Source organism: Oncorhynchus keta, chromosome 36 (genome assembly GCF_023373465.1).
Source record: "Oncorhynchus keta strain PuntledgeMale-10-30-2019 chromosome 36, Oket_V2, whole genome shotgun sequence".
Lineage (NCBI taxonomy): Eukaryota > Metazoa > Chordata > Actinopteri > Salmoniformes > Salmonidae > Oncorhynchus > Oncorhynchus keta.
In genome coordinates this window covers 9,771,703-9,796,768 of record NC_068456.1, presented here as the reverse complement: position 1 = coordinate 9,796,768, position 25,066 = coordinate 9,771,703, and the positions used below count along the sequence as shown (strand labels likewise).

Sequence of the window (25,066 nt, the reverse complement as noted above, 5' to 3'; positions counted from 1 at the left end):
TGACATACGAGTCGTCACGGGAATTGAACCCACTGTCCTGGCGTTGCAAGCGTCATGCTTTATCAACTGAGCTACAGCTGACCACTCTTTTAGTCTTTGTTACTTAATGGTCTGTTAGTCTTTTTTCCCCCCACCTGCTTTGTTGCCCTAGAGTGGACTTTAGCTTTTCGAACACCCCACCCTTCTTATGACATTATTGTGGCACCTGTCAATCACATTGTTATGGCAACCACGTCCTGTCCAACTCTGAGCTGTCGCTGCATATGGCCAAGTCATGGTGTTGTCATTTTGGATGCTTTAGCTAAGATAAAAAATCATATGAAAAGACCATTGGAATCCTATATCTACGCATGAAACTGGTTTGTCAAGAGCGGGGCCACTCGGTGATTACATGTACCTTAACAAGCCACAATACATCTGTACTGAGCACACACGTAAGCTGATAAGAAGCCATAAACTTGTCCACAGTTTCTCCAACATGTCTTAACAGCTCAGACAAACTCCAAAGCGGTTAAACATTAGAAGATAGGACCATTGCTTTGTCAGTGTCATCATTGTCAACTTTGACATAAAGGCTGTTGTGTAACAAGCACATGAGTCAGAATGTACCATATTGTTCAGGTACAGTACTGCAGGTAGCTCACTAGTAAACAAACAGCTGGAAGGAAAAACAGTGACTGGGCCTGCAGAAGACTTTCCTTTTACCTGATATCCGCCTAACAACAATCCACTTCTCATCTCTCTGGATCACACGGCTTTAGCAGGTTCAGAGTCTACCGGAATATACCAACTCCCTGTGTTTTGAGTGAAAGCCTTTGTTTGGAAATAGCCGCTCATTGTAGAGTTACCGCACCTACACTGGTAGGCTGGTCGCAGTCATATTGGAGCTGTGTAGTTAAGAGTTTACAGAGAAGCCTTCAGGCCTGGAACACGGCAGGATGAGGAGACTGAACCGGGTTAGTGCCTCTGGCTGTTACAACCCTGCCATGGAGATGGAGATGACCGATGGAGTTGTCAACCAGGTGAGGAGAAAATGGCACTTTGACATTTACCAGTCTGCCTCTCAATGTCGTTATCTGTTGATATTTTTTCCATTTCTGGAGTAATCGGAAACCCTCTCAATACATTTTCAATGGTTACTAGGCTCCGAACTGTGTATGATTAGAGAGTAGTGGGTTACTATACTTCTTACTGGGTGATATATTTCAGAATTGGACATTTCAGTACATGCTATGATGCAGTTCTATGTACTGTCGTGTGATGTATGCGTGTCACTGCAGTCTGAACAGCAGCCAGTTGTTGGACGTGCGATCTCGAAGACATCTGTGTCCAGTGCTGCGAAGGCAGCTGCTCAGTGGGCTTCATACGCCTGCAGCCGCTGGAAACGAGCCTGCCGTCAGTATGTGAAGAGAAAACCCACAGGTACCATTGCAGATAAAACGCCAAACTCAAGGTACACCTAGATAAGAGTTCAAATACTCTGCACTCTATCATGCTGTGTGATCACCTTCTTGTTTAAAGGGGAATTCTTTGAGACCATGTACAAAGGCCTGGCCTTGGATGAAGATGTCATAGATGGAGGAGACAAAAGCTTCCACCTCAATAAAAGACTGCTAGACCATTTCAGAGAACTGGCTTCCAGCAATCAGGACACTGATGAGGTGAGGGGTGGATGGCATTTACGTTGTAAAATGGGGCTAAAGGTATAGATCGATGTAAGATATATAGATTAGATGTGGTCTGATTGAAGGCTGGTGATGATTCATACAGTCAATAATCCAGTTTGGTCATAGGTGGACCTTCAGTACCTGAGTGATGTAATCGCAGATGGAGCCGACCCCAACTCAACGGACCGATACGGACAAACTGTCTTGCATGAGGTGAGACTGAAGTCTTCACACGTCATCAAATGGCTCAAAGACCTTCTGTTGTGGCAGCATCGTTGTGAGTGAAGCCACTGTGTGTTCAAATGGGCTCCTCTGCCTGGTTCTAGATCTCGAGGGCGTGGAATGTGGACGTGATGCGTTTCTTCCTGGACAGGGGGGCTGATGTTCTGCGTCCTGACTCCTACGGGGTCACGCCCCTGCACGTTGCCGCAGCTCTGGACTACGAGGAGATGATCCACTTCTTGTTGGAGAGGAAAGGTCAGAGGTCAATTGTGTCTGTGTCACTTGTGTGTTACTTCTGTAGGTGAGGGATTTGTACTGTAGCTCACACATGCATGTCCTGTCTAGCCGACATTGGTGCTCAGACCAACATGGATCATCAGACACCTCTGCACTACGCTGCTAAGAATGACGCGGTGGGGGCAGTCAAGGTGCTGCTGCAGTATGGGGCAGACATCTCCGCACGAGACTACAAAAGGAGAACCCCTCTACAACTGGCTGCCAACCTAGGTTCATACCTTTAATTGCCTCTGGGTGTGCATTTCACACTCCATACTTTGTATTAGAATAAAACACAACTTTATTGTCCAAACACACATGGAAATATACCCTCCATCTCACCTTACAAATAGCTAAATTGCACATTACACAGTTATTGCTGTACTTGATTATGCTTCTTTTGTTGTACTCCTGTGTGTTTTCAGACAGGAGTGAGGCTGCACGGACACTAATGGAACTAGGGGCTGATGCTGGGGTAAAGGACTCTGATGGTCAGCTTTGCATCACCGCCATGATTGACAAGATGACCTCAGTGGTAAATATGCAGTACATGCTCCAATTGTATAGTTTGTCCTGACAATGTGCTAGTTGTTGTCATAGAGTGGGTTCTGTATGTGGTCATCCTATAGTATTGTTCAGCTCTCTTTGGTCTTGTCAGGCTCATTTGGCTCTGAACCAGTTCCATGTGACTGACCGGATGACCAGGCAGCAGTTCTACTACCTTCACCTGCTGGAGCCAGAGCCACCCTGCAAGCAGAATCCACCAGGACAGGGCTCACAAGGTTTTAGTCTGAACAAAAAATAAATATGCTATTTACACAGAACAACATGTCCTATATGGCCAATGCTCCCACTAATAAAAATACACTCTGTTTAACCACCTAACTCAGTGGGTCAAACCATGCAACAGACTTGTAAACTATTTTTTTTTTAACTTGTGTGATCTCTCATTTCAATTTTTTTGTCTTCCAGAGGGTGTTGCCAGTGAGCCTACATCACCAGTATGTCCCACTCTTTAAGGCTAAACAAGCTAAATAAAGTGATAATGGATGAAAACTAAGTCAACTAATTTGATCATAATTGCGATATGAATTTTCCCTGAGAATTGTTCTCTCTCTCACCACAGTTGGAGTTCATAGTACACCAGGGGAAGTTGGATCTCATCATGCACCCTGTGGTTCTGAAGCTCATCACTGTCAAGTGGAAACTGTATGGCAGGTCAGTTCATCGGTGAGAGAGACTTTTGCCAGACAGGAGTGGCAGGTGTGTCACCCCTCTTCCTCCTTCCAGTCTCATGCTCTGTCATAAATGAAATATACCATAGGCCCTAACCAGTTAGACACGTAGCTGAAGGGATCTACTGTTAATACAGTACTGAATGGTGGCTCAGTATTTCACTCTGAATAGTAAACTGGTGTCTCTGTAGGTTGGGGGCTTGGATACTCCTACTCCTTAACTTCCTGTTTATAGTCTCCTGGACGACCGTGGCCATCTCTGTGTCTGTCATCCGAACCGAGGAGCCTTATGTTTTCCCTGAGGTGAGAAAGTGAAGCACAGAGGGAACATATATATATATATACACACACAGTTGAAGTCGGAAGTTTACAGACACCTTAGCCAAATACATTTAAACCGTTTTTCACAATTCCTGACATTTAATCCTCGCAAAATCCCCTGTCTTAGGTCAGTTAGGATCACCACTTTATTTTAAGAATGGGAAATGTCAGAATAATAGTAGAGAGAATAATTTATTATTTATTTCAGCTTTTATTTCTTTCATCACATTCCCAGTGGGTCAGAAGTTTACATACACTCAATTAGTATTTGGTATCATTGCCTTTAAAATGTTTAACTTGGGTCAAACGTTTCGGGTAGCCTTCCACAAGCTTTCCACAATAAGTTGGGTGAATTTTGGCTCATTCCTACTGACAGAGCTGGTGTAACTGAGTCAGGTTTGTAGGCCTCCTTGCTCGCACACGCTTTTTCAGTTTTGCCCACACATTTTCAATGGGATTGAGGTCAGGGCTTTGTGATGGCCACGCCAATACCTTGACTTTGTTGTCTTTAAGCCATTTTGCCACAACTTTGGAAGTATGCTTGGGGTCATTGTCCATTTGGAAGACCCATTTGCGACCAAGCTTTAACATCTTGACTGATGTCTTGAGATGTTGCTTCAATATATCCACATAATGTTCCTCCCTCTTGATGCCATCTATTTTGTGAAGTGCACCAGTCCCTCCTGCAGCAAATCACCCCCACAACATGATGCTGCCACCCCCACAACATGATGCTGCCACCCCCGTGCTTCACGGTTGAGATGGTGTTCTTTGTTTTGCAAGCCTCCCCCTTTTTCCTCCAAACATAGCGATGGTCATTATGGCCCAGCAGTTCTATTTTTGTTTCATCAGACCAGAGGACATTTCTCCAAAAAGTATGATCTTTGTCCCCATGTGCAGCTGCAAACCGTACTCTAGCTTTTTTTTATGGCGGTTTTGGAGCAGTAGCTTCTTCCTTCCTGAGCAGCCTTTTAGGTTATGTCGATAAAGGACTCTTTTTACTGTGGATATAGATACTTTTGTACCTGTTTACCCCAGCACCAAAACAAAGGTCCTTTGCTGTTGTTCTGGGATTGATTTACACTTTTCGCACAAAAAGTACATTCATCTCTGTGGTTGAAAAAGGAGTTTTAATGACTCCAACCTAAGTGTATGTAAACTTCCGACTTCAACTGTATATATAGATAGATATTATTTTTTTTCATCAACTCTTCAGAATTACATTAAAAGTGTGATGTTTTAAGATTCACACACATTTCAGTCCTTCATTTAGATCCACAATGAAATAATGTGAATATGAAGGTCAGAAGAATGTCACAGGTCATACAGATGTTTGGACATTGATGAAGTCATTGTGGACCCCGGGAAGAGTAGCTGTTGTGATTGTAACAGCTAATGAGGATCCAAATAAACAAATCTAAATATAAAAAGTATATTCACCTGCAGGACTGGTGGCGTGTGTTTGGGGTGGTGGTGGCTCTGGGGCTAACAGTGGTGGAGGTGGGCCGGGAAGTGGCAGAGATGATAGGCTCCAGCAGGAAGCTAAGGAGCTGGCAGAGTTGGTGTGAGCATCGCACCAACGATGACCTGCGCTGCACACACCCAATGTGGCCCGAGGTACAGCACCTTTTCTTACCCAGGAGACACACACAGACACACATCTTTAGTGAAGTTTCTAGACCTGATCTAGGCTTACACAATTAAACAAAATAAATGTATTTTAAGATCTAAGGAAAAGTCCTCCTGACCCCAATACATTATTTTGGCAGTATGCCATTTGTAAGGCTACAGGTTGTTGTAATCCCCATTGAGAATGTGCAAATTGACATCTTCTTTAAAAGAAAATTGTCTTCCTGCTTCAAAGGAAAAACATTTCTTGGAAGAGCAAATCAAGTTGATCCACCGCATGAAGGGAAACTACTTACAAGACCCCTGGTAAACACATTTGAGTTATATATGATACAGTACATCTCATATGGATATGTTGTAACTCTGGCCCTTTAATAATGCTCTTCCATTACCTAACTGGCAAGCAGACGATGGGATCTCATTTGGCTGTGTCACAGGAACATCTTTGATTGGCTGGTGTACATACTGCTGATGGCTGTGTTCGGGATCCATGTGGCAGACATCTTCTTGCTTGGAGGAACACTGCGGGACTACAGCCTGCGCCTCTTCGCTGTGGTCATCATCTTCCTCTGGCTCCGGCTGATGAAACACGTCCGAGCCTTCAGGTGATCAGACTGACCAACCATTGAAGAGTCCTCTTTTAGGGATCTTTAAAAAAAAATGGTTTTACTTGTCTCCCTGAGGAAGTGCAAGGCATTCGTTCATTTTAGAGCACCAATCTTGTGGTGGAGAATAATGAATCTTTACTTCCCTTCCCCACCATTGATGACTGTTCTCTGGCACCCAATGGATCATGGAAGGGAACAATAGGTTCTGAGGAAAAAAACAAACAAAAAACACAACTGAAACTAAACCCAAAAGCCTGAGCTTCCCTGTGAACAGTGCATTGTGTTCATGGGGCAGCTCAACGGTAATAATGACACCTGGTCAGCGTCCCTATAGGTACACCTGGAGTTATCAGGTTCCATGACAACAACACATGAATAGGGTGCCACAGGTGTCGTCGTCGTCGTCGTCGTCCCCCCCCCCTGTAGTCGGGGGTCATGACAACGAAGAAACTAGAGCTCATAGGCCCCCCATATGGACATGGCTCTCATATCCAAAATACACATTTTTTAGAACAGCATGTGTGGATATTTCCAAACATAAAGTAGCCAAATACTAACCCACATTGAACTCATACAGCAGATCTTAGAGCCATTGCGTCTGAAAATTCAACAGCGTCACACCAATACCACAACCTTTGATCCTCATTCTGTACAGGGTTATGGGTCCTTTCATTGTCATGCTGGGGAAGATTGTGGGGGATGTGCTACGTTTCCTCTTCCTATATGCAGAGATCTTTATCCCTTACGCGTGTGCCTTCTGGATTATATTTGGAGGTACGTTGGGAGACAAACCATAAGATCATGCATATTTTATGAAACATACCCACAATATGACATGGCATATGCTACTGCAGCTGTCCTGGTGTGATACAAAATCCACGAACAACTGTATTTACGGTCTGTCTGCGAACTGTCCTCCCCAGGTCAAGCGTCAATACCCAGTATGCGGACTGTACCCCAGCTGCTCTACAGCCTGTACCGCATCACTCTGGTGGACGAGTATGAGTTTAACGCCATGGTGGAAGTGGACTCGATCATGGCCCACTTCCTCTGTGGTACCTTTCTGGCTCTGTCCTCCATTCTGTGTGTCAACCTGATGATTGCCCTTCTCTCGGACACCTTCCAAAGGTACGGGCTGCTAAAATGATATTTGGCGAACTAGCAGATCAATAGTGTGCTGATCAGCCTTTACAGCTTACACTCGTGTGTGCTCAAGTACTGTATATTGTTTGTCTACGCCAGGTTTGCGTGTTTATCTACAAACAAACATATGACTCAGTATGCATCCGTCACTCTCAGCATCAGTATGTATCTCTTCTGTCAGGGTGTATGACAATGCACTGGCCAATGCAGTAATGCAGCAAGCAGCCATTATCCTGCAGGTGGAGGAATCCATGCCCCGTCTCTGCCGTTTCTATGACGACCAGCACATCCACCGCTTCTGTGCCCCTCTTGGGGAGTTATACGACGATGACATCAGAACTGACTCAAAGCGGCACGCTGAGCTGAAGACGATCACCACTCAGATCAAGGTGACTGGATGGGACATTCATCTTTAACACCTGCGTTGGAACTGTATGTCTTTATATATCTGTGTCTGCCTGCGGGTTGGTTTAGTTTAGGGAGGTAGAGTGCTTGTTTCTCTTTTTTTACCTGTTTCCGACACTTCAGGAGACCCTAGATGAGTTCCTGGAGATCCAAAAAGAAGTGAATCCCCCCGAACAAGGACGACCTGATGAGAGTGACAGGGCCTCAGGGTAGGCACAGCACTGCCTCTCTTTTACCTGACTTTAGGAGTATGGAACAACTATGCTGTATTGTGGAATATTTCCAGGCTTGTGTCAAGATCTCTCTCTTCCTGTCTCTCCTAGGGAGAGGTGCTTCTCATTCCCTGTGCAGGGGGAACACCTGCAGACTCTGCAGAGGCTCCAGGTGGACCAGACCCAACAGAGCCAGGACCTCAGTGCCCTGAGGGCAGACATGAAGAACCTGCAGGCCCTGATCCACCAACTGATCCAGTCCCAGACCAGCTCATGTCAGTATTATGTTGACCTCGTAAAGAACCTTCCATACAGGGTCTATACACTAAGACAGACCCGATAACTAGTCTAGTGCAGTCTGACTGGGTCAAAGACTAAACAAAGAGTAAAGTCCATTCAGATCCAGAGGGAGTGCATATTTGGATTAATAGTCTTTACACATGATGTAGTCATTTGAACTGACATCATGAATGACTCTATCATTCAAATAAGAGAAGCTCTACCATATAATTAGAATCCATGGACTTTACTCTTTGTTTAGTCTTTGACCCAGTCAGACTGCACTTCACTAGTTCTATTTCTTTGAGGCCTACTATGATAACCTGTCCCTGTGCCTGTTTCTTCTGTGTATTTCTGTGCTAGAGTATAGCTATGTTTCACTGTCTCCTGTCTGTCCATAGCTGACAGATTACGTTATTTTGTCTCTGTGCAGGTGTGGGCTGTGGTGTGACTTTGAAGGCAGCAGAAAGCACTGGGTCAGAGCCCGTCGAAGCGCCACCATACAGGTGAGGTATCACTGGTTTAAGGCATCTTGGTTATCTTTAGTTTTCGTAACGGGTCGCCAAACGACCTATGGGGAACTCCATCCCCTTGACGCGATGTGATTGAGATGCTTAATATCAAAAGATGTTTACAGACACGCCACACCCTTACTGTACCCATGTGACCTGCCACTATAAAAGGCTGTGTGGCGTGACATACTGTATTTTCTTAATTCTCACCTTTGTGTTTTACATTACGAGATAACTATTAATCCCCTTCTAATTATTTTCTTACGGAATGACCTACTCTTGTTATTGTGCCTGCCCATAATCACTAACTTGTATTGCTTTTTGTCGTGCTTTTCCATACTAGCTAGTACGCAAATTAGTTTAGGGTCTATCCCTTTAACTCAGAAGTTAGCTCGTAGCTAGCTAGCTAAATTAGCCACACATAGTTACCGTAGCTAGTTAGCTTGTTGTACCTGTTAGCGCTTGTTGACTCGCAGTGTCATGCCAGTCCCCGCTTGACTTCCACACCAGCCCGTTGATCCAGCATTACCACTCCCTAGCTTGTGATCACGGAGCTCAGCGGTGCTGTAGGCTACCGGTCCTCGCTTGACTGAGTCCACCAACGCCGAGACTGACAGTCCACGCTTGACTACATACCTTGATACATATTTAGGCGGGAGTCTCACCCCCGAAGCATGGTGGGTCAGAGCCAACGGTTCACTTTTTCTTGGTACACACTTCTCTTATGTGAAAGCCCTTTCTTTGTAAACTGATTCAGTGCTGTACATGGGATGTTGTTCCACTCATGTCAACCGTGTGAAAATCAACTCCCAGCCTCAGATGAGCACACACTTTGCATTCTTTGCTTGGGAGCTGAACATGTTCAAGGGGCAGCACAGAGTAGCAGCTCTTGCACTCACTGTCAGAAATTCAAACCAAGAGCATTGAAATCTCGACCTCTGGATTCTCATCAGATGAGTCTGCTACACAGATGAATGATCATTCCAAACGCTCCAGGTGTAATGACAGGTCTCACTCCCCTTGTGATCCGCCGCCCAATAAACCTCAGCGCTCATCCGTGCTTGGGCACAAATCTCAACACACTGAGATGCGCACAGAGATTAAGTCACTGGACAGTCGTATGGCAACCATTGAGTATGCCCACGAGCAGCTACTTGCCAGGCTTCCCCTGCCGGTACCAAACCCAACCCCAACCTTGTTGAATCGGATGACGGTCGACCAAAAATATCGGAATGTTTTCGGAATGTTTAAGAGGGCAAACAAGAACCTCAACGTGGAACATATACTTACTGCCATGGCGTCCACATCCAAGTTTGATGAATTCAGATCTTCATAGACTGAGACATCCATACTGTTGTTTAAATACTTTGTACGTGAGCTCCAATGCTCTTTTTTGTAAAGGGGTGGATCAGCTTAATATTGCAGAAAGATGGATGCTTCCAACAATGTAATTGTCTGCATCATTTCCAAACCATCTTATCCTTTTTTGGTAAATATATATATCCATTTACATATATATACATACATATATACATATGGATACATAAACATTAATATATCCATATGCATACACAAACATTCATATATATATATATATATATATATATATATATATATATATATATATATATATATATATATATATATATATATATATATATATATACACATACCTATATACATACCTATATAGATATACATACTTTTTTTAGAATATACCTTTATTATTCCCTGCAAACCCTACCACCCTTCCCCCAATTGGAGTAAGCTAATAATCAATAACACTTAGGCTTCTACCTTCAGTTTATACATATTATACACATTTTACAGACACAATCTATTGTACAATAGTTATATTCTGTTTGTTTTCAGTCCTTCCTCTATTTCTGATGTCCATCCAGTTTGATTTCTATTTGTAACTGTGCTATTTCACAACATTTCTGAACCTATATACATTTTACAGACCCCAGATGTTTTACATGTGTTATCTTGTTATTAGTCCCACCCTTCAGCTCCAATCAACCCCTCCCATCTATCTCTCAACACCATCCATTTTGGATTTCTATTTGTCATATATTTTTCAACTGTGCTGTGATGCTTCTCCAAAGTACTGAACCTTTCTACTCTCATAGCTTCTACAGATTGTAAATTCAAGATAAACATTTTTGCAAAAATAATTATTATATTATTGATTGATTGACCATGGCTTTTCAAATCACCCAGTATTGCTATCTGTAGCGTTAGTTCAAGGTAAATGTTGCAATTTTTCAGCCATTCCTGGATCTGTGACCAAAAACGAGCTACATATGGAGAATACCAAAATAAATGATCTAATGACACTGCCTCCTCACAGCAAAATCTGCAGAGCTGGGAAGATTGTATCCCCCATATATATAACATTCTATTGGTTGCAAGAATTTTGTATAGTAATTTAAATGGAAAAATTCAAAGTTTTGAATCTGGCGTTGTTTTGCGTGTCACACACACATATATATATATATATATATATATATATATATATATATATATATATATATATATATATGCCATGTGCCATGGAATGGGTACATCGAAAATCTTTTCCCAACTATTTTCCAATTTATATTGCACAGCTGTCCATTTTTTGGTCCTTAAATGAAATTGGTATGTGTTTTTATTTATTACAATTTTCTTTAACCATTTATGTTCTTTAATGCAGTTCCTTACTTTTTTACCCCTTCTACTTGCCTCTTCCATTTTTGTGGTAATGCTGCAATTAGTTTGTTGTAATTTTGGGTAGAGCGTGACATAACTCCACCAGTCCTATTTATGATATTATTCACTAACATTATACCTTTTTTAAACATTTCATCCAATTTTTATTTTTATTTTTTATCAATTAGTATAATTGAGTTTAACCACATATTTGTTGTATTATTTGTTCTGTATTTTCAGGTGTATTAAACTGAAATTGCAACCAACTTTCTAAGGCTTGTTTAAAGAATAACGATATTTTGAAGATTATTTCCTTGTCAAACAACCGAAAGTGAACAGTTGTAATCTGAATAAAGGGAAAAAGGCCATTCTTGAACATGGGGTGAGACATTCCTACCAATTTACTAGAGAACCAGTTTGGATTTAAGTATAACTTTTGTATGACTGATGCCTTTAGTCTAATGCTTTAATATTTAATCATTTCTGACCTCCGAATTCATATTCGTTATATAAATAGGCCCTTTCAATTTTGTCTGGCTTGCCATTCCAAATAAAATTGAAGGTCACTTAGGTGTAGGCAAAACCATAAGCAAATAGGTAAACTGTGATCTAACTAAGGAGTAAATCAGGGGGATTTTTCTACAAATAGACAGGTATTTTCCTTTCCATGGTAGCAAAATCTTGTGTAATTTTTCTAAATTTCTATAAAAATGTATTGAAGTGAGATCATTTCTTTCTTTCAGGATTTGTATACCGAGTATGTCCACATACCAGTCAGACCATTTTATTGCTAAACTACGCAGTAATGTCAAATTTGCATTTTATTTTGTGATCCAATACGTAGTATAAGTACACTTATCATAATTTGGTTGTGATCCAGAGAGGTTAGCAAAAGTATCTAGATGTATCTATGAGGCCGTGGAGGGATTCTAATTGTGGTTTTAAAATAAAACATGAATCATATGATTGTTGGATCTAAATTTAACAGCTAACATTTCGATGGCAATCATAAATAGACATGTCGATAGTGGACAACCTTGTTTTACTCCTCTTTTGACAGTTTAAAAGTTTCTGAGATGTAGCCATTATTTACTATTTTACACCTAGGGTTACTATACATAACTTTAACCCATTTTATAAGAGGTTCCCCAAAATTGAAATATTCTAGGCATTTATATATAAATTCCAGTCATACTTTATCAAAATCCTTTTCAAAATCAGCTATGAAAACCAGGCTGGTGTCCCCAATATTTCATAGTATTCTATTGTTTCCAGTACTTATCTTATATTATCTCCAATGTATCGTCCATGTAAAAAACCTGTCTGATTAGTCTACCATTTATACAGTGAGGGAAAAAAGTATTTGATCCCCTGCTGATTTTGTACGTTTGCCCACTGACGAAGAAATGATCAGTCTATAATGTTAATGGTAGGTTTATTTGAACATCTGAATGATTCAGAGGACAACTGGGTGAAAGTGTTGTGGTCAGATGAGACCAAAATGGAGCTCTTTGGCATCAACTCAACTCGCCATGTTTGGAGCAGGAGAAATGCTGCCTATGACCCCAAGAACACCATCCCCACAGTCAAACATGGAGGGGGAAACATTATGCTTTGGGGGTGTTTTTCTGCTAAGGGGACAGGACAACTTCACCGCATCAAAGGGACAATGGACGGGGCCATGTACCGCCAAATCTTGGGTGAGAACCTCCTTCCCTCAGCCAGGGCATTGAACATGGGTTGTGGATGGGTATTCCAGCATGACAATGACCCAAAACACACGTCCAAGGCAACAAAGGAGTGGCTCAAGAAGAAGCACATTAAGGTCCTGGGGTGGCCTAGCCAGTCTCCAGACCTTAATCCCATAGAAAATCTGTGGAGGGAGCTGAAGGTTCGAGTTGCCAAACGTCAGCCTCGAAACCTTAATGACTTGGAGAAGATCTGCAAGGAGGGACAAAATCCCTCCTGAGATGTGTGCAAACCTGGTGGCCAACTACAATAAACATCTGACCTCTGTGATTGCCAACAAGGGTTTTGCCACCAAGTACTATGTCATGTTTTGCAGAGGGGTCAAATACTTATTTCCCTCATTAAAATGCAAATCAATTTATAACATTTTTGACATGCGTTTTTCTGGATTTTTGTTGTTGTTATTCTGTCTCAAATAAACCTACCATTAACATAATAGACTGATCATTTCTTTGTCAGTGGGCAAACGTACAAAATCAGCAGGGGATCAAATACTTTTTTACCCTCACTGTATAGGAGTGGTTAAAACATGCTAATAATGCCTCCCGGGTGGTGCAGTGGTTAAGGGCGCTGTACTGCAGACACACAATTGGTCTAGCATCACCCGGGTTAGGGAGGGTTTGGCCGGTAGGGATATCCTTGTCTCATCGCGCACCAGCGACTCCTGTGGCGGGCTGGGCGCAGTGCGCGCTAACCAAGGTTTCCAGGTGCACGGTGTACCCTCCGACACATTGGTGCGGAAGCCGCGCTGTGTTAAGAAGCAGCATGGCTTGGTTGGTTGGGTTGTGTATCGGAGGATGCATGACTTTCAACCTTCGTCTCTCCCGAGCCCGTACGGGAGTTGTAGCGATGAGACAAGATAGTAGCTACTAAACAATTGGATACCACGAAATTGGGGAGAAAAACGGGGTCAAATTAAAAAAATACAAATAATAAACATGCTAATAATGGTCCTCTGAGTATATCAAAAAAAGTTTGGTATAACACTGGTATGCCATTCAGCCCTGGAGTTTTCCTAGCCTTAAAGGCTTTACTTGCACCAAGAAGTTCCTCCTCTGTAATTTGGTCTTCACATGAGAATTTCTGTACAGATGTTAATTTTACATACATTTTTGGAAAAAAATCCATACAATTAGCTTCGGTTAGTGGAGATGGAGGGGACTGCAACGAAAACATATTCTTAAAGTACTTTTCTTCCTCTTTCAAAATATCATTAGGTGAATCATGCTTGACTCCATCATTTGTAACAAGTTTCGATAAAAAAATTGGTAGCATTTCTTTATTGAAGATTGAAAAATAATTTGTTGCATTTTCCCCCATATTCCATCCAGTTCGCTTTATTAAAAAATATATATATATATTGCACTGGATCTTTCTTGAATAAGTTCCTACATTTCTTCTTGTTTTTCCTCTAACTTATTCTGTGCCTCTATAGTACAGTATTTATTGCTATCTATCTGTTCTGTTAGTCCTTCAAATAAATACTGTATTATAGAGGCACAGAATCAATTATATATTTACTCTTGGTGCCAGAGAGAATGACTCTTTAATATGGACTCTTTTGATCTAAATTTATTTTGTTTTATAGATGAGTACTGAATTGCATTGCCTCTAAAGGCACATTTAAAAGTGTCCCCTACAATAGGGGGATCTGCTGTACCTATGTTATGTCGAAAAAAAATCAGTTATAAATTCTTCTGTCCTAGTTCTAAACAATGTATCATCTCGTAGGATTTGCTTAAATTTCCAATATCCTCGCCCATGTGGAAATTCTGTAAGAGTAATATATATGCCAATTATGTGATGATCCGACCGCATTCTGTCCCCTATCAACACTTTTTAAACTTATGGTGCCAGAGAGAATGACATAAGAAACTAATCTAGACGACAAGGCTTGATTAAGCCTCCGCCATGTATATCTCACTAGGTCAGGGTATTTAAGCCTCCATATATCCACTAATTCCAATATATCCATGACATTCATGATTTCCTTAAGTGCCTAAGGGTGATAGTTTGTAGTGTGATTTCCCTTACACTCCATAGAGGTATATAAAATTGTATTAAAATCTCCCACCATAATAATAGAGTCTAGTGTTGCTTGTAGAGTTGATAAATTCTTATATATATTTTCAAAGAAGCTTGGATCGTCATTATTTGGACTGAATAAGTTAATAAGCCATATCTGTTAACTGTCCAATAACATTTAAAATAATCCATCTACCTGTTTGGACAATTTGCACATTTGGATTAGAATGACTATTAATTAATACCATCACCCCTTTGCCCAAGGGAGAAATATATTTCACCTCCCCCAGTCCTTTTCCCACAAAACTTAATCTAAAACTGTTGAATGAGTTTCCTGTAAACAATAGATATTATATTCCTTCTCTTTTAGCCAGGTAAATACTGATCGTCTTTTCTTATTATCTGCTAGGCCATTACAATTATAACTGGCTATACTTATTTCACCACTTACTGTGGTAATGAGACACAACTTTCAATTCACTTTATCAAAATATATGTTTGTAAACGTACCATTAAAAAGTAACATGATGATTGAGTGTCTATATAGCTGGACCATGATATTTGCATTGCTACTAAGTAAACCTCCAATTGGTCCCCACTATTCCACCCGCTAAAAGCCCTCCTCATCCCGAGTTGGGTTGTCATCCCAATGCCCGGCAGACCACCCCAGACCCCCCCGTATCCCATAGCCCTGAAGAGACTGGGATCCATCCTTCGAAAAGAGCACACAGTGCCACTCACAGAACAGAAGTAGACCAACCGCCAAATGCATTTCCATCGCCCTCACCTCCATTTGTATTATATGTAGCCATATAAATATTTACAGTGGGCCAAAAAAGTATTTAGTCAGCCACCAATTGTGCCAAAGTTCTCCCACTTAAAAAGATGAGAGAGGCCTGTAATTTTCATCATAGGTACACTTCAACTATGACAGACAACTGTATATATATATTTTTTTTTTAAATCCTGTTTCTTATTTTCCATAATTAGCTATTAATATTTCTAGTAATGTAGGCAAAAGAAAGGTCTTGATTTATGAATGCATATACAGTTGCAGCTGAATGAGATGGCCTGCAAAACTGTGTAAAAAAATGGGAAGAAATGGGGAGATTTTATTAACCATTGTCACGTCCTAGATGATGGAGGTCAGATATACCCCCTTCCCCTGAAACATCCACAACACGGTCCCCCGTAGTGACCATATTCCCAAGCATCTCCATGCAGTCAGACCTTTGATTTTGTGCCACCAGGCCACAATAATATGGCCCCTCTCTGAATGTCCGAGTGTGACCCCCTCCCCATGTGTTACTGCAGCCAGAACTGCCACTGCCTGGGTGGGGGCACCCCACCGGAATCCCCACCGGCTAGGTACAAGGTTGTCAAGGTTCTCATTAGAAGCTTTGAGAATTTCCTTGTATATTATGCTGTCCCTTTAGGGGGCTTTGGCTTTGCAGGAACAACCCTGCCAGGCAGGCTCAGAATGTTGAGGGGGCAGTGCTGCTCTAGGTCTCCGACCACATATTGGCTGTATACAGACTGCTTACAGCAGGCCCATAAAACAGTTAGACTTGCTTGTCCTTAGTATCTGGGTCATTCAGGTGGGTGTATAGGTTTGTGGACTGTTCCATCAATATAGGATCATAAATAAATTGATTAGATGTATAATTTATTTTAAAACACTGTTCCACCATGATAGGACAATAAATAAAGAAATAAGATGTATAAAAATTATATCCCTCATCTGAACAACATTGAAAGCTCTCTCACAACCCCTGCTCACAGCAATACATTGGTTCTGGGATATGCAACCATTTCCTTTCTCACTCAACACCACACTTTCCCAAACACCAAAGAAACACACACCACACCTCCCACACATTCTGTGCCTTCTGTTTACTGAGTTTTTATCTTTATCATGTTTAATTTGTGCTTTTGTGTTCCAATTAGTTATTGGATACAGCATTTTATGCCGTTCTGCAATTTCCTTCGGGAACTGATCATTCATGCCAATTTTCGTGCCAGCAAGTCTTTTACCCAGGCTTTTAACCATTATTTTATCTTTAAAGAAAGTAAATTTGGCAACCATTGAGCGTTCTACCTTCTGTCCGAAACGGTGTACACGTTCTAGTTGACGTTCTAGTTGGATTTTGTCGACAGCTTCGGTGGGATCTGAAGCGCTGTAAGGAGGAACTCTCGAACTACACATTCAGGAACTTCTCCTTCTTTCTCTTGGATACCTGTAAATACCAGATTATCTCTCATGGATCTAGTCTGTATGTCAAGTAAAGCTTCTCTCATACTGGTGTTCTCCTCTTTAAGTTCATTAACTTCGGTTTCAATCCCATGACTGTCTCTTTTAGCTTGTTTGTGTCTTTCTCCAATGTCGCAGCTTTTTCGACACTCATCTAGAGAATTGCCTTCAACTCTTTTATATCCTCTCTGACTAGTTCAAGTATACCCAGTTTGTTATTTATTGATTTTAGCAGAATGGTTTCAACCTTTACCATTCCCGGTGGTGAAAATATTAAGTTGTCTGAGTCTGTAGAAGAGTCACAATTCATTTTGAAATAGGTTCCCTTGTCTTACTCTCCGTCATGTTTGGTTGTTGCTTGTTTTCGTAGTATTTGTCGATACATTTCTCTAGTCTTAAGATTTGTTTTGTGTTGTTATCCAGGTTGAAGGTTATCACCCACCAGATTGTGTAGTGCTAATATTTAGTCTAACTTACCGATATTGAATATTACGTTTTTATCTTGAGGTGTTCTACATAGTTACTCTCAGTCCGCTACCTGGACTCTTAGACCCACCCATATCAGCCCTCTGATGGCGTCTCATAGACCCACCCATATCAGCCCTCTCTCAGCCCTCCCAAATGACAGAACCCCTGCCATTCCAAGCATATGCACTCGCTTAGCTACAGTTTACGGTGCAGAAGAGAATAGTTTTGCCCATTTTCCCCTGTATGGACAAATAATTTTCTTCGCTTGTTATGCCTGCTACGCTCAGTCACAGTTCAGACCAAGAGCTGCCTAACAAATGATGCAGGGCAACTGATCGCTTCCTATGCAGGACACATGACAGCACTACTTCAGTCGCTAGGCTTAGCAATTCAGCAGCAATACTGGCCTTCTATCAGTAGGAGCTGCGGCCCAACTCCTCCAAGTGTCTAAGGAGGACAGAGAAGCACAGATGACGCTTCAGCGCCTCATTCCAAATCCTAGAATGCATCAGCCAGCAAACCATTACTCCAGTCCCAGGGCCCCAACTGGAATGCCAAGAAGCCAGGATCAGACTCACACTGCACCTACTCAGGAGTGGAGGAACAGACACTCCCAGCCCTACCGAAGAGGTGGAGCACAGCGTCACCCAAGAGGCAGAGGTGAACCATATGCAAGCCATGTCCCCTCTGCACCAAAGCACGCAGAGCCTCGGTCCTGAGCTGGAAAAGGTCAGTGGTTACGCACTCTAACACAAGGCTATGGACTACAATTTTGGTAGCGATCCCCACGTTTCAGGCGTTTCTTGAAAACAACAGCTTGCAACCTTGCTCAAAAGCAAACACTCAGTAATCTCCTTTAAAAAGCATGCAATTGAAGAGGTAGAACCAGCGCAACAAAACTAATTCTGATTCTGATTCTAATTCTGATACTAATTCAATCTATTTTCTGGTGCCAGAAAAGGGCGGAGACCTCCGTCCGGTCCTGGAACTAGAGTGCCTGAATCGTCATCCTTCAGCCCTACAAAATGCTAACAATCAAAACCATCCTTCAGTTTGTACAACCAGGAAGATTGGTTCACCACAGTGGACCTGAAAGACGCATCATTTCATTTTCTACCCTTCAGCCTTTCACTTGCCCCTCACACTTTCACAAAGTGCATAAGCGCAACGCTAGACCCACTTCGCCAAGCAGGAGTCAGCTTCCTGAACTACTTTCATAATTGGCTAATATAGGGAGGGTCGCAAAGCCAAGCTTTGGCACACGCATCCATGGTCTCAGATCACCTCTCTGAGTTGGGACTAACAAGGCACTTGGAAAATACTTCTTTGGTCCCCACTCAGTGTGTGCACTTCCTGGGCTTGACACTGGACACTCAAGTCATGCGAGCAACACTCTCCAGAAATAGTGGCATCTTTGACAAATTGTCTTTCAACATTCAAACTGAGAAAACAGGTGATGTCACAAGAAGAGTAAGAGGCTACTAGCCCTCCTAGCTGCTGCAGTCCATGTTGTACCATTGGGCTTGCTCCACATTCGGCCAATAGAGCAGATGTACAATAGACACTATCTGTGTCCCAGAAGGGAGAAACACAAAAAGCTGGTAACATCTATGAGTTGCTGGAGAACAAAACAATGGTGGCGCCTAGCACTTCAAACTCCCAGTGGAGTTCTTCTAGTTGCAGTTCACAGCCGGGTGACTTTGACCATAGACGCCTCCCTACAGGGATGGGGAGCAGTCTTGAACCAGTCAGGGGCCCTTGGTGTATGGTCAACACCATGGAAAACGGCTCACATCACCGTACTGGAGCTCAAGGCGGTTGACCTTTTCACTCCGGCACTTCCTCCCAGTACTGAGAGGACAACATGTACTGATACGGACAGACACCACAACCGTGATTGCAAGCATCAACCACCAGAGCGGACTGAGGTCCATGGAACTGCACCAGGTAGCAAGGGAGCTACTGCTTTGGGCAAACAGACACCTTACATCCCTCAGAACACCTGCTTGGGGTGGGGAATCAGGCAGCAGACCTCTCCAGATGAGACCCTCTTCCTTCAGACTGGAGGATACATCCTACAGTAGTGGAGATGATCTGGGCGCAATTTGGAAAGGCCACCACTGATCTGTTTGCATTGCAAGACTCAACCCATGTTCCTATATGGTCCGGCAGGCCCAATTGGAGTCGATGCCCTATTACACAGATGGCCAAGTGGGCTGCTGTATGTGTTTCCACCAATTTCCTTGCTCTGTCAGGTCTTGGAAGATCAGTCTTGAGAGTGTGTCAATTCTACTTGGTTTTCAGACCTTGTACAGCTGACAACCTCCCACCATGGGGACTCCCTCTTCGAGTGGACCTCCTGTCACAAGCGAATGGCAAGCATTGGCACCACAAACCCAGCATACTGAAGTTGTGGGAGTGGCACCTGAGTGTGACCGCCTTGTAGCTGCAGGGTTTCCCTCCTTAATTGATACAGTTCAGGCAGCCAGGGCATCTTCTGCGCTAACCCTGTATTCCTACAAGTGGAATGTGTTCAGGAAGTGGTGTGTCGACCATGCGGAATCGCCATCTTCCTGCCCAATTTCTGTCATTTTGATTTCCTCCAGGTTATGGCTACAAAAGAGTCCCCATCTACATTGATGCATTACCATAGGCACACCCTCTAGTATCACAATTCATGAAAGTAGCCCACAGGCTACAGCCCTGTCTTCACTTGAGATTAATGAGCTCTCAGTCAAGACTGCCTTTCTATTGGCTATTGTTTCAGCCAAGCGTGTTAGATGATCACATGCACCTTCTACCCATCCTTCATGTCTCACTTTAGCAGAAGTTGGATCTCAGGCAGTGCTTCTACCAAATCCAGCCTTCTTACTTAAAGTGCTTTCATCATCACATGCTAACCAGTCCTTGATCATAGTGGCATTTCACCTGCCTCCCCACTTCTCACAGGAGAGTCGTGAGTGGCATACACTTGTCCGGTTAGGGCATTGAGTGCTTCTCTTGCTGCAACAAGAACTGTTTGTCAAACCGAACGCTTTGTGTGTTATGGGGAGAACACCAAAGGGCGCGCTCTCTCGAAGCAGAGACTGGTACGTTGCAGTCACAATCATACGCTGCAGCATGTAGACCAACTTTAGATGGCATAGTAGCACACTCCACCAGGGGTATGGCCACGTCATGTGCCCTGTTCAGAGGGGCCTCGCTGGACTATCCTGTGCTGTTGCAAGTTGGGCAACACCCATGACTTTCATGAGGTACTATAGACTCAACCTTCTATCCACACCATCAGTGGGCTCTGTGGTCCTGGACACGGCACGCTCTCTCAACCCAGATAAGTGAGCATACCATGAACCTTGTACATACTTACTTATCAACCATCAGTGAGATGGATGTTCTATTAAAAAAAAAGCCTTTCCACTATTGGTGCTGTTGCCCCCAAATGAAGCTTCATGTTGTAAGTTCTAGCTTTCACCTTGCTTGTGTATATAGTTTTATATCACAGTTGAAATCCTGTGTTACCCTGTTGGGTAATTATATTCTGTTGCGTCCTGTGGTGGATACAAGGATGTCCCAGGGACTCATCTGGACTAAGTTAAATGGTGAGTTATCCCACTCTGTTGTCCGAACGACCTCTTCGGTACAGCCTCTCCCATAGTTCGTTTGGCACCCGTTACGAAAATGAAAGAGAGCGTTGGGTTACGGATGTAACCTTGGTTCTCTGAGTATCGGGTCGCCAAGCTTTCATGTCGATCCTCCACCTCCGTGAGATTTGAGTGACGTAATAGACAGTATGTCATACCACACAGCCTTTTATAGTGACAGGTCACATGAGTACAGTAAGGGTGTGGCGTGACTGTAAACATCTTTTGATATTAAGCATCTCAATCACATCGGGTGAAGGGAAGGAGTTCCCCATAGGTGGTTTGGCAACCAAACACTCTACCAAGGTTACATCCGTAACCCATGTGTATGTAGAAACCCTTTGTTGTAAGCCTGTAATTGCATAGTGCACTCTGCAGATGGCCACAGGGTGTCTCAGCAGTCTGCTTTACAAGTACAGGGTGTGTCCAATTTGACATGTTTACTTTGAACTCATGAGTGTTGTCATATCCAATCCTTCAGGGCCTCAACAGGTTGACTCCTTGATGCTGAAGATGCTTGTAACCACAGAGACTGCACAAGCAACACGAGATCCAGGACCAGACAACAAGGATGAAACCTTCTAACTAACATCTATCTCCTTATCAGTTTTTAGGTTATTCAGATAATTGATGGTATCTTATGGTATGACTACAATACATGCAGTATATGTTTGCTAATCTAATAGATGCGGTAAAGAGGTCAAATGGAAGCATATAAAACAACTCAATGTTTATATCCCAGGACAAATTAGCTAGCAACAGCAAGCTAGCTAAATAGGACAAATTAACGTTAGCTAGCAACAACAGCAAGCTAACTAGCTAAATAGCCATACATGTTTAATGCTTTTCGAAGGAGTTGGCCACTACTATCCGAGAAATTGATCATGACAACATTATCTCTGCCTTCGACTTGTAATTAAAAACCGATAAACGAATCTCTTGCACTGCTCTTGCACGGCTAAAGTGGATACCTACTCAACTAAAGTGGAAAGTTTAGAGACAGTGGCCAATCTGACAGAAGGGCGACTCCATGACCTGAAATAAATTTCCTAAAAATGAAAACAGAATAACTCAAAAAATAAATTAAATGTGGGGGTCACAGGACTTGAAACTGGTGTGGAAGCGGGCAACCCAACTTCCTTCATGAGCCATCTTTTCTATGAACTGTTTGGGCAGGAGAAACTGGGTCCCATGCCGCTGATAAACATTGTGCACCGTACGTACGAGTCCTCTCCAGAACGGATCTTTTGTGTATGATTGTACAAATCCACAGTTTTGAAGTCAAATGACAAATTGTTCGCCTCACAGCGGATTCAGGGGCTCCGACGTATGCAAAGAAGAGGCTCAGCATCTACCCAGATCTGAACTGCTGAAAAGAGGGCGAGCTACAACGAGGTGAGATTCCAGCTACGCAAGCTAAACCTGAGATGCGGCTTCATCCGCCATGCAAAACTCATTTTGACCTTCGAGAATACAACGCAGATGTTTTTTCCACTGCCAAGGAGGCTCAAGACTCCTTCGATAAGCACATTAAGGCCAACACACAAGGGGACGAGCCAACCGATTTTATTTTAGAGTAACCGCAATTTGGTTGGCTCAATATTCAGGTATGCTATCCACACAAAATCACGTAGCCTAGCCTATGGCTGTGATGCTGCCCTCAGCATAAGACAATGATGAGGAGGGAATTGTTCACATGGTGGGGCGGGGTTCACTTCTCGTGGGGAATGACCAATGTGTGGGTCCCTGTGGGTCCAGCTTTTTGTTTCACATCCATAGGCTTATTAAGAATACAACTAACGATTACGTCGTTAATATTACCTTTTTTTTTTAAACAATGACAACACTAGCTATTCTCTCTTGGAATTTGAAAGGCCTAAACTTACCTATTAAATGTTTCAGCTGTCGATATCTTAGCAAGAAACCGTATCTATATAGCAATTTTATATATAGCACATTTAGTATATGTAAAGACAAGATTATATCAATAATAGTCTGATAGGTGACAATAGTAGCCTATCACCTGTGAATGATATATTATCACATGTGAATGATGCCCAGCATAAGGCAAGAAACAAAGCCTTTTTTTGGCGACTTTTTCTAATCATAGTCACACCTCATGGAGCCTATCCCATACACCTATATGTTTTGATAAGGTTTGTTTCACAACTGAAGTGGCCAAATAAATTCTTAAAATTAAGATCATTAATCCACTTTACAAGGGGGGTAGAGCCTAACTGGCATACATTAGCAGCGAGTGTGTTTTATAAATGCACCTTTATCATATAAAAGCAGTACATGCATAATCACATTTGCGGTCACTTTTGATAATAATTTCCCGCTAATGGAACATTCACGCTTATAGCCTACTGCCATGTGCGCATTGCTGTACTTATAATGTGAAGAAATAGACTAATAGTTTGTCAACATTCAAAGCTAAACGTTCTGATCTGTGTCGTCAGCCACATTGGGTAAAAAAGTTTTTTTGATGCTAGTGGTTGTATTAATTTGTGATCTATCGCATCCCACAACTGTTCCAGACTATGTTTTTGTCTTGCACGGAATAGAATAGGTCAACTTTTGTACTATGGGGGATAGTAGATTGACATAGGCGAGTGTTTTTGCTGTTCGTTAGGCCTACTCATCTTCTTGGCTGACAAAAAGTAAATATGGACAGTTCTTCCAATATCTTCAATATGCACCTTGCGCACCCCATGCAGTTGAGTCCCTGATGTGTCTGTCTTCACTTGTAGCCTGTGAGAAAGACCGATCATGTAATGGTCTGTGAACTCTGTGAAGCATTTATTTGGGCTGCAATTTCTGAGGCTCGTAACTCTAATGAACTTATCTTCTGCAGTAGAGGTAACTCTGGGTCTTCCTTTCCTGTGGCAGTCCTCATGGGAGCTAGTTTCATCATAGATGGTTTTTGCAACTGCATCTGAAGAAACTTTCAAAGTCTTTAAAAACTTCTGGATTGACTGACCTTCATGTCTTACAGTAATAATGGACTGTTGTTACTCTTTGCTTATTTGAGCTGTTCTTGCCCTAATATGGACTTGGTATTTTACCAAATAGGACTATCTTCTGTATACCATCCCCCACCTTGTCACAACAAACGCATTAAGGAAAGAAATTCTAAAAATTATATTTTACCAAGGCACACCTGTTATTTGAAATTCATTCCAGGTGACTACCTCATGAAGCTGGTTGAGAGAATGCCAAGAGTTTGCAATGCTGTCATCAAGGCAATGGGTGGCGACTTTGAAGAATCTCAAATTGAAAATATATTTAACACTTTTTTTGGTTACTACATGATTCCATATGTGTTATTTCATAGTTTTGATGTCTTCACTATTATTCTACAATGTAGGAAATAGTAAAAAATAAAGAAAAACCCTAGAATGAGTAGATGTGTCCAAACTTTTCCCACCATTTGTATTGTTAATTTCCAGTGACCTCTTTATCAATCTAGCCTATTTATTTGACTCAGTTATCCCAGAGCTTTGTAGGCCTAAATGTTTGGGTGAATCAAGAACCAACCATTTAGTTGTAATTTACTGATCTGGTCAGTTTATGGTGCTGCCTTTTAAACGAGAATTAACAATGTTCCGCTAATGTCTGGCAGGTCTGTCTGGCATTAGATACATGCTCAACATTATTGTACAGTGTAAATAAAGGTTTTGCACATCTTTTGTCAAGACTTTATGGAGTATGTCACTACAATCACCA

General features: G+C 42.3%; 1 protein-coding gene across 4 annotated transcripts; it reads left to right on the top strand.

Annotated features, from left to right (window-relative positions):
• The first annotated feature begins 457 nt into the window (after positions 1–457).
• Positions 458–25,025, top strand: si:ch73-193i2.2 (transient receptor potential cation channel subfamily V member 5). 4 transcript variants are annotated; one of them, XM_035754073.2, is made up of 21 exons: positions 458–1,022; positions 1,281–1,422; positions 1,522–1,661; positions 1,794–1,880; positions 1,994–2,144; positions 2,235–2,396; positions 2,591–2,700; positions 2,824–2,947; positions 3,138–3,166; positions 3,292–3,395; positions 3,592–3,703; positions 5,168–5,338; positions 5,586–5,656; positions 5,788–5,955; positions 6,614–6,732; positions 6,882–7,086; positions 7,283–7,490; positions 7,630–7,715; positions 7,830–7,993; positions 8,431–8,503; positions 10,781–11,000. In XM_035754073.2, the coding sequence occupies exons 1-21, from the start codon at positions 939–941 to the stop codon at positions 10,836–10,838; spliced, it is 2,568 nt and encodes an 855-aa protein (XP_035609966.2). In that variant the 5' UTR covers positions 458–938; the 3' UTR covers positions 10,839–11,000. The 4 variants fall into 4 exon arrangements, 3 of the variants coding, with proteins under 3 accessions (XP_035609966.2, XP_035609968.1, XP_035609967.2); XM_035754075.2 differs by lacking the exon at positions 10,781–11,000 and adding an exon at positions 21,819–25,025 and having other exon boundaries at positions 459–1,022; XM_035754074.2 differs by having other exon boundaries at positions 459–1,022; positions 3,292–3,383.
• Positions 25,026–25,066: the final 41 nt, after the last annotated feature.